This window comes from Crinia signifera, chromosome 3 (genome assembly GCF_055691185.1).
Source record: "Crinia signifera chromosome 3, ASM5569118v1, whole genome shotgun sequence".
Lineage (NCBI taxonomy): Eukaryota > Metazoa > Chordata > Amphibia > Anura > Myobatrachidae > Crinia > Crinia signifera.
In genome coordinates this window covers 161,522,634-161,538,196 of record NC_139219.1, presented here as the reverse complement: position 1 = coordinate 161,538,196, position 15,563 = coordinate 161,522,634, and the positions used below count along the sequence as shown (strand labels likewise).

At 43.6% G+C, this 15,563-nt stretch overlaps 1 protein-coding gene across 1 annotated transcript in view; it reads left to right on the top strand.

Moving 5' to 3' along the window:
- RFX6 (regulatory factor X6) overlaps window positions 1-15,563 on the top strand; it is a 111,653-nt gene that overhangs the window by 85,592 nt on the left and 10,498 nt on the right. The window contains exons 15-17 of the mRNA XM_083174696.1: window positions 1,353-1,475; window positions 10,334-10,543; window positions 12,156-12,659. Coding sequence (XP_083030822.1) covers window positions 1,353-1,475; window positions 10,334-10,543; window positions 12,156-12,659 — 837 coding nt within the window. The remainder of the gene's footprint in view (window positions 1-1,352; window positions 1,476-10,333; window positions 10,544-12,155; window positions 12,660-15,563) is intronic.

The window sequence follows — 15,563 nt, the reverse complement described above, 5'->3', positions numbered from 1 at the left end:
AGGGACGAGTCACATATTTTATTATTGCCATCCATCATCATTAGTTTTGCCTATTATTTTGCTGCATTGAGGTTGTAATGGTTAGCGTTACAGCCTCACAGCAATGAAGTAATTGGTTTGATTCCCACCATGCCCTAATTGTGTGTAGTTTTGTTATTCTCCCCGTACTTGCGTGGGTTCACTCTGGGCACTGCGGTTTCCTCCCACATTCCAGAAATATACTAGTAGGTTAATTGTCTTGCAACAAAATTAGCCCTAGAATAAATGTGTGTGCGTGTACATATGGTTGGGAATATACATTGTAAGCTACACTGAGGCAGGAACAGATGTGTATGTTCAAATTTAAATTTAAAGTCCTGCATAATATATGCGCGCATTATAAATTAGTGTTAATAAATAACTATTATACTGACCTTAAATAATGTTGAAGTGGTATTTGACCACCAATCCAAGGCACCCCGGCTGCAAACAGTTTAGGAACCACTGATACATTGTATAAAAGGCACCTTTAGGAATTAGACTAAACTTAATTTTCTCCTCTATTAATTCTAATATCCTTTTCCTGTAAGAGTGACATTAGAAGACTAAGTAGAAAGCTTTGGGCCAATTATAAAGTTTTGAGGGTTCCAAACAGCTTCCCAATTCAACTACAACTTTAGTCCATGCGTAGCCCAATCTATAGTCAATGCACTTATTACATATTTAGCCATCTCAAAGAGCTAATTTCATTGTATTTACCCTCTCTCCACACTAATGGTCGATTCTGATTGATGCCCACATAATAATACCCAACCATTAGTTACTAGTTAACAGCCCTGTTAACATGACAGGCTTGCAGCACACAAAAGTCATTCGGTCCAACAGGTGCCCTCTTGTGACTGCAGGTGCACATAACTCTCATAGAGGTGAGGAGCAGCATTATCCTTTTATTATAATAGATTTACTAGCATTAAATATAAGTAAGGTGTTATTTTATTGCTAACTGTCTAGAATTGTAATTGACTCTGAAAAGTTTGTGTTCAGCTATATTTACATCGGAGATAAAGATAAATATAAACAGAGCTGTAAAGCTGATTGTCTTCTTTGCTTTCTTTAGTATAGGACATCTTACTTTCATCAGTATGTTCTTTGATCTAGTGTTTGTGTCGTAAAATAGTAAATACATTGAACCATGTGCCTCATTCAACTAGAGATTAGACTAAGATCCAGAAAATGGTCTTTGTTGATCTTGGTAGGTCATTTAAAGTACAGCAATTATTGATTATATTGCCTTCACTTGCTCCTTGCAAAGTGTGGGGAGATGGTCATAGAGATAATACCAATAATGCACTCTTCAATCTGTTTATCTGCAGGATCATTCCATCTAATAAGAATGCTACTTGATGAATATATATTACTTGCTGTGGAGACACAGTTTAACAATGATAAGGAACAAGAGCTCCAGAATTTATTGGATAAGTACATGAAGAATGCAGGTAAATTGGTAGAATCTTTGTAAATAATAACAAATACTGTCCTTTAGCATAACTAAAATTTGTGCGCCCCATGCCAGTAAAATTTGTGCACCCCCCCTCCCTCCCTCACAGCTGCATTTGCCGCAGCTGCCATCCGGTCCATTGGTGATCTGCTGCTGACCTCCTCTAGCATCCTTATTAACCGTCTGCTGTGATGGGATGGCCATTTTGTGAGGGGTATTTATAATAGAAATGAGTAGCGCCAGGACTGCATACAGGAAGCTCTGCTGGTCCCGGCGTGCCAGCAGAAACAGATGAGGTGGCAGCCCCTCCCCCCCTCCCCAATAGCTTATAGCAATAGCTTCTGCAGACCCTGTGGCGCCCAAACTTACCTAGTGCCTCTAAGCCACCACGGGGTCTGTGTAGCTATTGTTACACCACTGCTGCATACTGCAACTGCTTTTATACATGTGTCCTCATACACTTCTGTTTTTGAAGTATGTATATGCCATATACTGTAGCTTGAGATGAATGACTAAACTTACTGTAGGTTCTTTGCTAGAATTATCGATTCCCAGGTCACTTTGGATCAGTAATCGTTGTCACAATATAACTGATACATAGTTGTTGATTAAGAACAGTACTTCAGTGTGCCTTATAATATGTGACTATATATCTCCTTGTGTACCCCTATGCTTGGGGGGATTAAGCAGTATCGTACATTATCAACATGTCGGAACTTTAATGTTTAGTGTAATCACCCTGAAATGCATATCTCATCACAGGCACAGCTGACATGATTGTTGTATAGATTGTATGACAGTATGACAAGCAAAAGTAGTTAAAGACCTTTGAAATCCCAGAGGGACCATATTACCTCAAACTGCACATGTCAGGGGGTGTGTCCTGGACTCCATGCAGGGTAGAAGTGCGCCTGCTGAGCTCTCCCTGCCTGGCTCTATAAATCACCTCTTGAGCCAGCACAGAGAGCTACCTACAGCGCCCTGCAGATCAAACGGGTCCCCGGACACCCCCGCCACACACCCGCTATAGCAGCACCCGAGGGGAGACAAACGGAGAGCCGCTACGTGTCGCGGCCTAGACACAGCGCCGGAGCCGCGGCCTCAATTTCCGGCCGCCGGATCGCGACCATCGCGACGCACGCGCCGGAACAGACATCAGCCTACCCCGGGTGACTGGGGATCCCCGACGGTCCCCACGACCTCCCGCCTGCCTCCCACGCCAGCCCAGTGAAGCCGCTAAAACACCCGGCGGGCACACGCAGTTCCGGGACCTCCGGCCTAGCAAGATCACCGGAGCCGCGGCCTTGATTTCCGGCCGCGAACCCGCGGCGCGGCCACCATAAAGAGCACGCCGGAGCAGACCACAGAACACCCTGGGTGACTGGGGATACCTGTCGGCCCCCACACCCTCCCACCTGTCCCCCACATTAACCCTGCAAACCCACTGAAGCACTCGACGAGTCCCCACAAGATCCGGGACCACAAGCCCACAAAGACCCAGTTTACTGAAGCAGCAACATAACTGAGGGGCCCAGAGCGGATAGGGCAAGGGGAGACTGCCATTTGCCCCCCCACCTGGACCCACTATACGGTGGTGACACAGCCTTGACCGGCCAGGCCTCAATAGACAGCTTCCTGTGACCTGCTGGGCCCGGACACTCCTGAGGACCAGGCCCGGACCAAAGCCACCTCAAACCTACTGGTGCTGCATCACCCTTAAAGACTCCGCACAGCATAACATCCTGCTGCAGCAAGTGCATCCCTGCCAATCAGCAGGTGCGGGTAAGCACTACTTTTATTGATATAACTACTTCAAATAAGCGGCCCGCGGCCCAATCCCCCCTACCCCTCCCAAGGCTTGCTTTGACGTCACAAAACCCCCCCAACTACTAGCGCCTTTGGCTAAGAGTCCTCACCCATTCAGACTCCCTCATCCTATCAGCCAACCTCAAGTGCCTACTACACCACTGATATACTCTCCCCCTGCTCTGACGCATCCTGGATTGGCAACCCACTCAACCTAGTGGATCCCCCGAAGAGGCGGGTACCACCGCTGACCCATTACCCCTCTATCCATAACCAAAATATTGGCACCAGCTACCCCAATAACTTGACAACTTTGCCCCGGCTACTTGGGCCAGCTGCAGGTCACGGACCCATAGGACACCGGGGCCATAGCCAAAGCTCCGAACGAGACTGCAACCCTCACTGGACTTGGGGAAATACAGCATCTCCATAACAACTCCTGGTTCTTTGGGAGTGTCTCAGATGCCCGGGATGGACAAATACGTGGCCAAACCCCAACGTGGCACTAAGTCCCAGCAGCAAGGGAAGAACCGTGCAAAGGAGATCACTCCCATATCTTCCCCCAACCCGCACTCCCCTGGCCCGAGACCTTCTACCTTGATTGAAGACTCTACAACCATGCCCCCGACATCTGGGGATCTTGTCTCCACCAACGAATTAACCTCCATATTAGCATCATTACTAGACCAAAAGCTGACTCCACTGAAGGAGTCAATTGACTCTGCCCTGACGCAAATACTACAACATGACCAGCGTTTGTCCGAAGCGGAACAGAGAATTTCTGATCTGGAGGACGAACTGGCTACCACAAGAGCCACCGCCTCCTCACAAGAAAAACTACTATCCTCCATCCATGACAAGCTGGAAGACCTGGAAAATCGAAATAGGAGGAATAATGTTAGGATAATAGGTGTTCCAGAGAGCGTCAAACCAGCTGCCCTCATGTCCCTGGTCTCTGAATGGCTACCACGAACCCTGGGCTGTATCTCCCCAACTGACTCAATCAAAGTCGAGAGGGTACACCGTGTGGGCCCAGACCGCCAACAGAACAGAGACAGGCCTAGACCTGTAATCCTACGCATCTTGAACTATGCCGACAAGGTCAACCTAATGGACGCTTACCGGAAATACTCTGACCTGCGCTATGAAGGTGCTAGGCTACTTATTTTTCAAGACTTTTCATATTTAGTCTCCATGAAACGAAGAGAATTCACACCGATTTGTAAAAGTCTGTACGAGCTGGGATACCGCTTCGCACTCTTATATCCAGCAAAATTGCGAGTTCAATATAATGGCAAACCATATTACCTGGAAACCCCCGAAGCTGCAAAAAATTTTCTAGACTCCTTACCCCAACAGCCTCCTACAACCATGGAGGATGCGGACTGAACCGGTTGACCAGCAGAAGTCTCATCCTTTTCCTGCATTTCTATGTTCGTATCTAAAGGACTGGTAATATGCAGTGACCCTTTCTTCTTATTTTACGCTAGTTTGTTATATGATATTGTCTTTCTGGGCTGGTTTGGGATTGTGCATGGCCGGGGCCACCATACCACATGCACCCCCTCGGATTCTTTGGTGAGGGAATGTGTATTCCTTGCTGGCGAGGTCCCAATGGCTGGTGTGGGCTCACACCCCCCTCGCCAGCAACAACCAAATAATGTCCTCCTCCCCCTGTTGGGATACCCCATAGTTGATCACTTTAAATATTGGTCCATGCGACCACCTGTTTTGATTTACAAAAAAGTTAAAAAGTTTATTGTCATGAGCTGGTTATTGTTCATAATATATGGTACACGATATATGTTATGTGATATGGAATGGCACTCTGGGTTCATACTGCCCCACCACAGTCTGCTCGCTGGGACAGACTGGGGGCCTCGAAAAAACTCATTACTAGTAGCACATAGACCCCGTGAGGGGATTGGTTAATGATGCCCACCATGGCCAATAGACCAACTAGGACACAAACCACGTTAAAGTTCGTGTCCTGGAACGTGGAGGGACTTAATTCACCGATCAAAAGACGTAAAGTAGCAACTCATCTGAAACGCATACGTCCAGATGTAGCCTTTCTACAAGAGACGCACTGGGACATCAAGGATCCCAATGTACTAAGGGATTCCTGGATTGGGGAGTTCCGGGCTGCCTCCTTTACAGCCAAACGTAGAGGAGTGTTAATACTATTCAGGAAACACCTACCCTATACGATTCGAGACACTTGGCTGGACCCAGAGGGCCATTTCTTATTTATAAAACTCGAGCTATGCGGGTTAAAATATACACTAGCAGCAATATATGCCCCCAACGGACCTAATACCCCCTTCTACACATCACTATATACTAAACTATTATCCTGGAAAGAGGGAGATCTAATCATGGGTGGCGATTTTAATAATGTTATGTCGACAGGGCTAGACAGATCTGGACGAAGGACCGGTGGGAGCAACACAACTACGCCCTCCCCCGTCACTTTATTATTAGATAACTTGGGCCTATGTGACCTCTGGAGATGCCAACATCCAACATCCAGAGAGTACACCTTTTACTCCCATCCACATGGCACCTCCTCTCGCATTGATCTCTGGCTGATCACAAACTCCTTATATCATCAGGTGGTAGAGTCAGGGATAGGGCCGATCGACCTATCTGATCATGCCTGGGTTTGGTTTACACTCACTCTGAAAAGTCCAATCACCACATCCTATAATTGGCGATTCCCCTCTTATCTAGCCCACTCCACAGACTTTACTCTTCATTTGAAACACGCCTTCTCCACTTATGCCTCGGACAATGCACAACATCTAGAGAATATACACTTATTTTGGGCGGCCTCAAAGCCTGTGGTCAGAGGGCAGATAATGGAATACGTTGCTAGGAAACGTAAAAAACTAAACCTAGCTATTGCTGACCATAGCAACCGTCTGTCGGATGCATATAATGCTATGCTCCTCAATAACTCTGAGACATCCAAAGCAGCATATACAGAGGCAAAACAAGCTTATGATGCACTATGCACGGAAAAGGCCCAATTCTCCCAAGATGTCTCCCGTAATAAATATTTTAGAAGCTCAAACAAAACGGGAAGACTTCTGGCCAACCTAGTTCGCTCACAAACTGCCCCATTACACATATTACAGCTTTCCACGCAAAATGGAACACTGACTTCTAACCCCGCTGAAATTTCAGCAGAATTTCAGAATTACTATAAACACTTATATGAAGCACCCATCGATAGGCCCTTAGAAGGTATGCAGTTTTTACAGCAGGCCCAACTACCTACCCTCAATGCCGAAGAGAGGGACGCACTTATCACCCCAATCACAGAGTTAGAACTAAAAGCAGTGCTTAGCACCCTAAAAAAAGGTAAATCTCCAGGCCCCGACGGCTTCAGTGCCGAATATTACCAACTACTGAAAGATAGCTTAACTCCTCACCTGATCTCGTTATTCAACTCCCTGTTACAAGGTAATGCACCTCCCCCAGAGTTCACAGCTGCACGCATAGTGGTGTTCTCAAAACCTGGGAAGGATCCCCAACTAGTTCAATCTTACCGCCCAATATCCCTACTGAACCAAGATCTAAAGATCTTTACCACATTATTAGCCAGGAGACTACAGCCTATTCTACATAGGATTCTACACCCAGCTCAGACTGGCTTCGTGAGAGGCCGAACATCTGTCCATAATATCCGCACCTTAACGGCGGCCCTACTACGCTATAATTCTCTGCATAACAAAGAGGCGATCATTGTGAGCTGCGACGCAGACAAAGCGTTTGACCGTGTCTCCTGGTCTCACTTATTGAGGATACTACAAACACAACACTTTGGCCCAGATTTTATAAATATCTTTAATATGCTATACTCTTCCCCGGAAGCATGCATAACTATTAATGGACTGAACTCACCAACCTTCAGGTTAGCCAGAGGTACACGCCAGGGCTGCCCATTATCCCCATTACTGTTTAACCTGGCATTAGATCCCTTAATACGCACCTTCTACCAGGAAACCACATGGCAGGGATTGGAGCTGGGGGGGTCAGAGGTGAGGGTGTCCGCCTTTGCTGACGATCTTCTATTATACATCAGCAACCCCAAACAAGCCCTTCCCAAATTATTGGGGATACTAGAGGTATTTTTAAACATCTCAGGCTTTCTGGTTAATTATCAAAAGACGGAAGCGTTGGCCGTTCACCCCGAGGCCCAGAATGGATGGGGAACCACTTTCCCATTCAGATGGACCACTGAATTTTTAACATATCTTGGTCTACGTTTTTCCAGTAAGGTAACAGATCTATATGACCTAAACTACTCTCACTTCATCGCCCAAATGATAGCAGACTTTCAAAGATGGAGACACTTACCACTCTCATATCTGGGACGATGTAGTCTATTTAAGATGGTTTCCTTCCCTAGATTATTGTACCCGGTTCAGATGCTCCCCTTCCTGCTGAAAGACCAAGATGTCTTAACCATAAACAGAGCTCTCACTAAGTTTTTATGGGCCGGTAAACGCCCCAGAATTTCCCAATTGAAACTGCAACAGCTTCAGTCTAAAGGTGGTATCAACCTACCATGTATACAGGATTACGCCCTAGCTGCTAACCTGCGTTACGCAATAGACTGGGTGAGTGGCGCAAATAATTACACGAATAGAGCACTAGACCAATCTGCACCCTAGACGCCTTACTATACATACCGCCCACGTCTGCCCCAACACATGTTAGAGACAATCCCCTACTCCAATCACCATACAGAGCCTGGCGCATCACACGGAAACGACTCCGTTTGCCACCCACAGTATCCCTCCACACACCACTGATACATAATCATGCTTTCCAAAATGGAAACCCAGACCCTATATTCTTTACATGGCATCTACAGGGACTCAGGTCGATATTTCAGTTCCTAGGTGAAGATTATACCACCCCCCTCACCCTGGCACAGCTAAAAGAAAATTTTCCCCGGATACAAATCCCCTTGTTTGCCTACTTTCAGGTCAGAAGCTACATAACAAAAAGCTTACAAAAATTATGCAAAGCAGGCACTGACAGAGCGTTTGACCTGATGATAGTTTACAGAAAAGGAGAACCAATACCCACCTCAACACTACATGCTCATATCCGCCCCACCCTAGACCTCTCCAAGGTCAAAAAAGGATTGACACACTGGAAGGAGGCCTTTCCTGACACACCAATAGAAACTATTATAAAAGCAACAAATTCTCTAAACAAACTACTTATCTCATCATCTTATGCCGAGATGCATTTCAAGATCCTACACAGGGCCTATTACACACCCAAACACCGCTTCTTAATGGGAATATCAGACGACTCCAATTGCTTTAAATGCCTATCCCCAGAAGCTGACATCTACCATTGCTTGTGGGCATGTTCCATGGTGCAAATCTTTTGGCAAGACGTGCAGCAGTACATCACCCACACACTAAAAATATCTTTCAACATAACTCCCTCATGGGCGCTATGGAATATCCATGAGACGGATACGCCCTCATCACTTCCCCGGGGTACCAGGTGCCTCCTGGCAAAAATAGCGGCAACCGCTAAAAAAACCATCCTGTCCCAATGGATACACTCTAATCCAATATCACTACAACTCATGCTCCCAAGACTAAAATTCCTCTACCAGATGGACTGGGTAGAATGCATGTTAGACACAGAAACAGGGGCCAAAAATTTTTTTGACACATGGTTATTATACATAATTTCTCTCACGGCCCAAGAAAAAAACAACCTTAGACACGCAGTGTCACTCACAACTTGGTACAACATGGCCACCCTGGAAAGGGGACAGCCCCCCTTTTAGACTAGCACTAGATGTCCCATATGCGCTTTACGATAATCAATGGTTGAAATGTCAGAATGTCATAACATGTGCCTCCATAGTGTATAACCCTATATTGTTGCCTATGTAAAACGAAAACTGAAATGTCGTTCATTGTCAATATCATTGTACCATGTATAATCTGAAATTATTTAATAAAAACATATTTAAAAAAAAAACTGCACATGTCAAATACTAATAGAAGTCTGATATAGAGTATGTTATGCCTGATTAACCAATAGGCTGCAGGACTGGGGGGGGGGGGGGGGGTGTTGCCTTGCAGGTGACAGCCAAGGAATAAAATTAGGGCCTAATTTATTCCATGCTTGTTAGATATAACCCATCCTGATATATTGTGGGTGTAAAGTTCTTAAGGTGACTGGTACCAATGTAACATACTGATGTACACTGAGCTTCAGTAGTAGCCAGGCAGCCTAAAGGCAAAGTCTGTTTGTATGTGTGCAGTTTTTTTGTGTGTGTGAGCAGTAGGTGATAGTATGTTGGGAGATGGGAGCAAGAGCAGTAAGGGGTGGGGGGGGGCAGTTGTGTGGACAGTGAGGTATGATGGGGTAGTGAGCTGTGAGGGGGAACCAGTTAGGTGTGAGTAGAAAGTGTGAGCTGTTGTGAGAGACAGTGCGGTATGAGCTGTGGTGGGGGAAGGTAATGAGATATGGATGGAACTGAATACAGATCTAAAGAGAAGGCTAAGGGGAGACATGGTGGGAGGTAACAGTGTGATATATACAGTATATATATATATATATATATATATATATATATATATATATATATATATATATATATATATATATATATATATTTTTTTTTTGGAGAATGGGGGGATTGGCCAGTAATGATGTTTTGCCTGACCCGCTAAATCTGCTTCTGCTCCTGTAACAAATTGCTAAGAGGGAAATTTGAGCTGGGGTTAATGTTATAATAGGAACACACAGTATTGATATCAGTATCATATCAGTATTGATGCTGATATGGTGACAGACTTACCAAGATGCATTTTTTTCCCCAATAAAATAGGTAAATGAAATTTTAAAAAGATGTTCTTAATTTAACGAAATTGTAAATTTTTGATGATGTCTTTAAATAAAAATAGTTGTCGGTTAAGCAGTTAATAAATATAGAGTCATTTGCTTCCCGGAGCATTGTTGCTTTTACTGATGGGCATTTATACATTTTTACAATTCCAGATGCAAGCAAAGCAACATTTACGGCCTCACCAAGCTCTTGCTTCCTCGCTAGCCGAAACAAGTCTGGGAGTCTTCCAAGTGATCCTGCAGTTAAAAATGAATGTCTACAGGAACAGAATTATCATGATCTGTCACCACAGCAACATGCTGGTCTTGTTCGTGGTTTACACTCTTTTACAAATGAAAGTAAGGAAGATATAACACTTACAGGTAATTTGAGTGGTAATGGTATGGGTGAAAAAGCATATTATGCCAAGAGTAATGTTAAATGGGTACTTGTTTCCTAGCACGGCCACACCGATTTACATCGGGGTGGTCGTGTCGGAAAAATCGGGTCGATCGCATCGCATCACATGCGATTTGGTCGCATGCGATGCGCATGCGATGCGATCGACGCGACCGACCGATTTTCGACCCGATTTTTTTATTGAATGAAATGTAAATCGGGTCCCTGGGACCCGATTTTACATTGGATTCAATGTAAAATGTTCCCAACCCCCCCAAATTTAACGGTGTACACCCCACCCCACGATAGATGCCAACCCGAAGCGTGGCGAGCGCAGCGAGCCCGCGAGGGGCGGCGGTGCGCGTCCTCCGACCTTTTCATTCCCCTACTATCCACGTCGGCGTGGAGTTGAGAATAGAATAGTGTGGCGAGCGCAGCGAGCCACCGAGCCCGAAGCGTGGCGAGCGCAGCGAGCCCCGCGAGGGGACGCGTATACCTGTGAAGTTATACGCGTCCCCTCGCGGGGCTCGCTGCGCTCGCCACGCTTCGGGCTCGGTGGCTTGCTACGCTCGCCACACTATTCTGTTCTCAACTCCACGCCGACGTGGATAGTAGGGGAATGAAAAGGTCGGAGGACGCGCACCGCCGCCCCTCGCGGGCTCGCTGCGCTCGCCACGCTTCGGGTTGGCGTCTATAGTGGGATGACGACGGGGACATCTATAATGTGAAATGGGTCATATTGGCCCATTTCACATTTTTCACATTTTTTCACGATTTCAATGTTAAAAATTATTTTAACATTGAAGCCTATGGAAAAATCGGGGGCATCGCGTCGGGACCAATGTTAATGGTCCCGACCGACGCGATGCCCCCGATATTTTACCTTTCCCGACACGATTTCAATGTTAAAATATTTTTTTAACATTGAAGCCTATGGAAATATCGGGGGCATCGCGTCGGTCGCGTCGGGACCAATGTTAATGGTCCCGACCGACGCGATGCCCCCGATATTGTGTCCTAGCCGGCAAAATGGACCTGATTTCAAAGGAAATCGGGTCCATCTTATGGATCGTGTACCTTAACTTAAAGGTACACGATCCATAAGATTGTGGCCGTGCTAGGAAACAAGTACCGTTAAATGTATTTATATATATATATTAGCAGTTTCTTATATAGCACACACAGATTCTTAATAATATTTAAAAGAAAGATTGAGCAGAGCCTAAACACACAACATATTTTTGTTCCTAAAAAGGTAGCATTAATAGAACTTCCTGCGTATCCTGATAATTCTGGTTTAGTAGGATACTACATTTTGTTTTAATTTACATTGTGCCTGATACATGTGATATGATACATGTGATGATCTGACTTTCCTGTAAAAATTAGGATATGTCAGAAAGTTGATGGCCCTAATAAAACCCATTTCATAATTTTGAAGGTAATTAGAAGTCATTGAGGAATAGACGGGCTGTTTTGTTGCTACATTATCTGAATATTACAATACAGTATAATGTCCTGATATAGAATTATTTTGTCAAAAGAGACCACATATCGTACCATTTAAATATATTTTCACTTAACATTTTTTTTTAGATCACATGGAGGTTTCCCACAGCACAGCCCATCTGATGACTCCACCGATGTCACCAACCATTTTGAACCGAGGAAGTGTTATAAACCAAGGACCAATGGTTTTAAGGTCTTCTAGTGTAGGTTCAGGAATATCTACACATTCTCAAGCCTCCTCTTTTTCTGAACCAATCTACCAAAATATTCCTCAACCAAACCAGAATTATTTTGGAACTGGTTCGAACTATCAAGCCATGTTTAGAGCACATGTTCAGTCTCCATCTGGGATCTTTCACCATAGGTTGGATCAGAGTCGATACACACAATTAAATGAGCAACAAGTTCCACAAGATTATTTCACCAACAGCTGTGCAGTAACTCCATTTAACACTCGTCCTTCTTCAAACTATGGAGCTTCATCAAATACTCAAGACATGCAGTTCTTCAATACCAGTGGATTTAATTTTTTAAATGGTTCTGTCTCTGGAAACTGTGAAGGAGGAGGTTATTCTTCTAGCGCATCCAACGGTATTGTTCACTATTTGTATAAAATTATTTGTTCGATATTTCTTTTTTTAATAGCAATATTATAGCGTTTTCTGAACTTATATTATAAAAAAGGTTTAGAAAAGTGGTGAATAAATTAGATGATTCTTGTAACCTATATGTGCTGTCTGATAAAAAGTACACGTTCATTAGGGTAATTGGATGGCTGGAAAAGTCTTGGTCAACGGTGAATAGGTTGACTGACACCAAAGGTTGACATTGACGAAAGGTCAATGTGCACGATGTCAACATTGATAAAAGGTCAACATGCACAAGGTCAACCTTCACAAAAGATCGACACAGACAAATGTTGACATGACAATGGTCAACACATAAAACGATTGACATACATTTTTAGGACAAAGCATTTAGAAGAGCTTGTATGATTTCCTAATTGCATATGCTGTGATTGGTGATTTCTTTAAATTAGACAATAAGCTATTCATTTGGAATTAGCGGTTTTATCGATGCCTAATATCACGTGTTTGTTGCAACTAAGAAAATGAAAAAGATCATAGCAAGATCATTGCACATGTTACATCTGCCTCACCTGCAGACTTACTTATTGGTCTGAACCAGGCCCTAAGTGCGTATGTGACAACACCATGTGCAATCACTGCTTTACAAATGGCTGAACATTCCATTTTTTCCTTTTAAATTAACAAAAATTGTGACTGTGATGTGGGGTACAGTTATGGGCAATTCTGCATCAGGACTGTAATCATCATTATGCAGTTATTTAAAAAAAAAATGTCAAATTTATTGAAAGTAATCTGATTAAGTAAACATAATTAAATATTTATTTTAATCCGGGGGGAAATATATATATGCATATATATATGCAAATCTTTAATGTTTTCCATTAACTTTGGAAGGTTTTCCATTAACCTTCCATTAACTCTGAGTGTCAAGGGAATTTGTCAAAACAGGTGTGAAAATTGCCAAGAAAACTTTTTAATTAACCCTTGGAGTGCCAACGTTGCTGTGAGAGATCCTCAAAATATCTGTTCAAAATGCCAGCGCCGCTCACAGCGACTGTTCTTTTTTGCAATATTTAACTAAACTTCAATTAATTGACTTTGGCTGTATTTGTATTTGTTTATATGAAAATAACAGTCACTGAGTGATGATGGAATATTTGTCAAATATGTACAGGGTCGCTAACAGCAACATCGGAACTCAAAGGGTTAAGGAATCCTGGAGTATGCTTGCCTTGGTCTGAAGATCCCTTGTGGGTACACTTTCACAGTGGGGTCCTCTGTTATCTCCTAAGTAGTGTGTTCCTGCAAGGAGAATAGAAATTATAAATATTGGCTTGTATCTGTTGACCAGACTGTGGAAAGGAAAACCATGGATTCATATGGTCAGATGAATGGCCATTCCAGGCACAGTGGCCTCAAACACATTTTGCATTCAGATATAACTGTTGACCTTGCATGGGTTTGCAAGTCCCACCTAAGTCCAGTAGGAGTGGAGATAGTAAATACTCACCACATTTACCTTTGTAACTTTGCTCAGGTATCACCACATAGCACTTGCGGGAAATATAATGCTCCCTCCCACGCAACAATCTTAACTATTATCTAAAATAAAAAGCCACTTAGCTAAACAATTAACCAACAAAACTTTGACCTTACAACTGGACTAGTGTAAATAACAAATGTTAACTCTGTAATACATTACTTCAAAACTACCGAAGATATCAAAACTACTGTAAATAAGCAATTCCCAACATAGGTGTAGGCAGTGATACATTAAATAAATGAAATTCAGTATTCTGCTCTTAAATGTCTTAAATAATGTATTTACTCTCCTTCCTTCACTAATTGGTGGACGGGACAAGGCCTAACCCACCTTCAACTTGCCTTTAGGAAATGAAGAGCTACAGTAGGACATCCCTGTTGTGTCACTTGAAGGGACCTGAATAGAATCCTCTCCTTGCAATCTACTGTATTAATGCAGGGACCACAATCTAGTGGGGGGCAATAGATGTTACCTAAAAATCTAAAGGCAGGATGAACTAAAAACACACTGAGTATGGTGACATTTCCCATATGCAACACTTTCTGGAACATGGACCCATAAGGAAATGCCATCTATACTGTAGGCTCTGAATTTTTGTTTCATTTATCCCTGAGAAGGACTCGAGTCCTAAACACAGAATTCCTATCATCACAATATACAGTTCTTTTCAGGGGAGATGACCTTTGGGATGTAGGGCTTTCTTCAGACCCTGTTGGTAAAGCGTGGAAAGTGCTATTCGTCTATTTCTGCACTTCTGTGACGAAGCCGTAGGGGGGGGGAGTAACTGACTGTTTTGTGGGATTAGTCTGGAGAATGCAGGCATGTACATCTCTGTGCTGAGTGACATCCCCCTACCCCCCCCCCCCCACTGCAGCCTAGCTGTCATTTTGTAAAGTTTTCAAAATGACAACTGACTCAGGCCTTTCATTCGCAATGCACCCAATAACTAAGTGATGCAATGCATAGTACAACTCAATGCGATGCATAGTACAAACTGCCATAACTGTGCAAAACATTGTTTTTATGTTAAATTAAGGAGGCCTACACCCATAACTATAGCAACCTAATAATTTTGGTATTATCTGAAAGGAAAAAACTGTTATGTATGGAAATATCAGGAAATCAGGCTTCTGTGGCTAGTACCTAATCAAATCAATACCAAATTTATTTATTTATTTATTAACAGTTTCTTATATAGCGCACACAGATTCCGTAGCGCTTTACAAAGCATAATTAGGAGCAAAAACACATATCAAATTACAGTACAAGACAGTTTAGGACAAGTACATGGTAAATATGGATAGTTGCATCAGGGGACAGGACACTGAAGCAATAATCAGGGTGTCAGAGGTTTATATATTC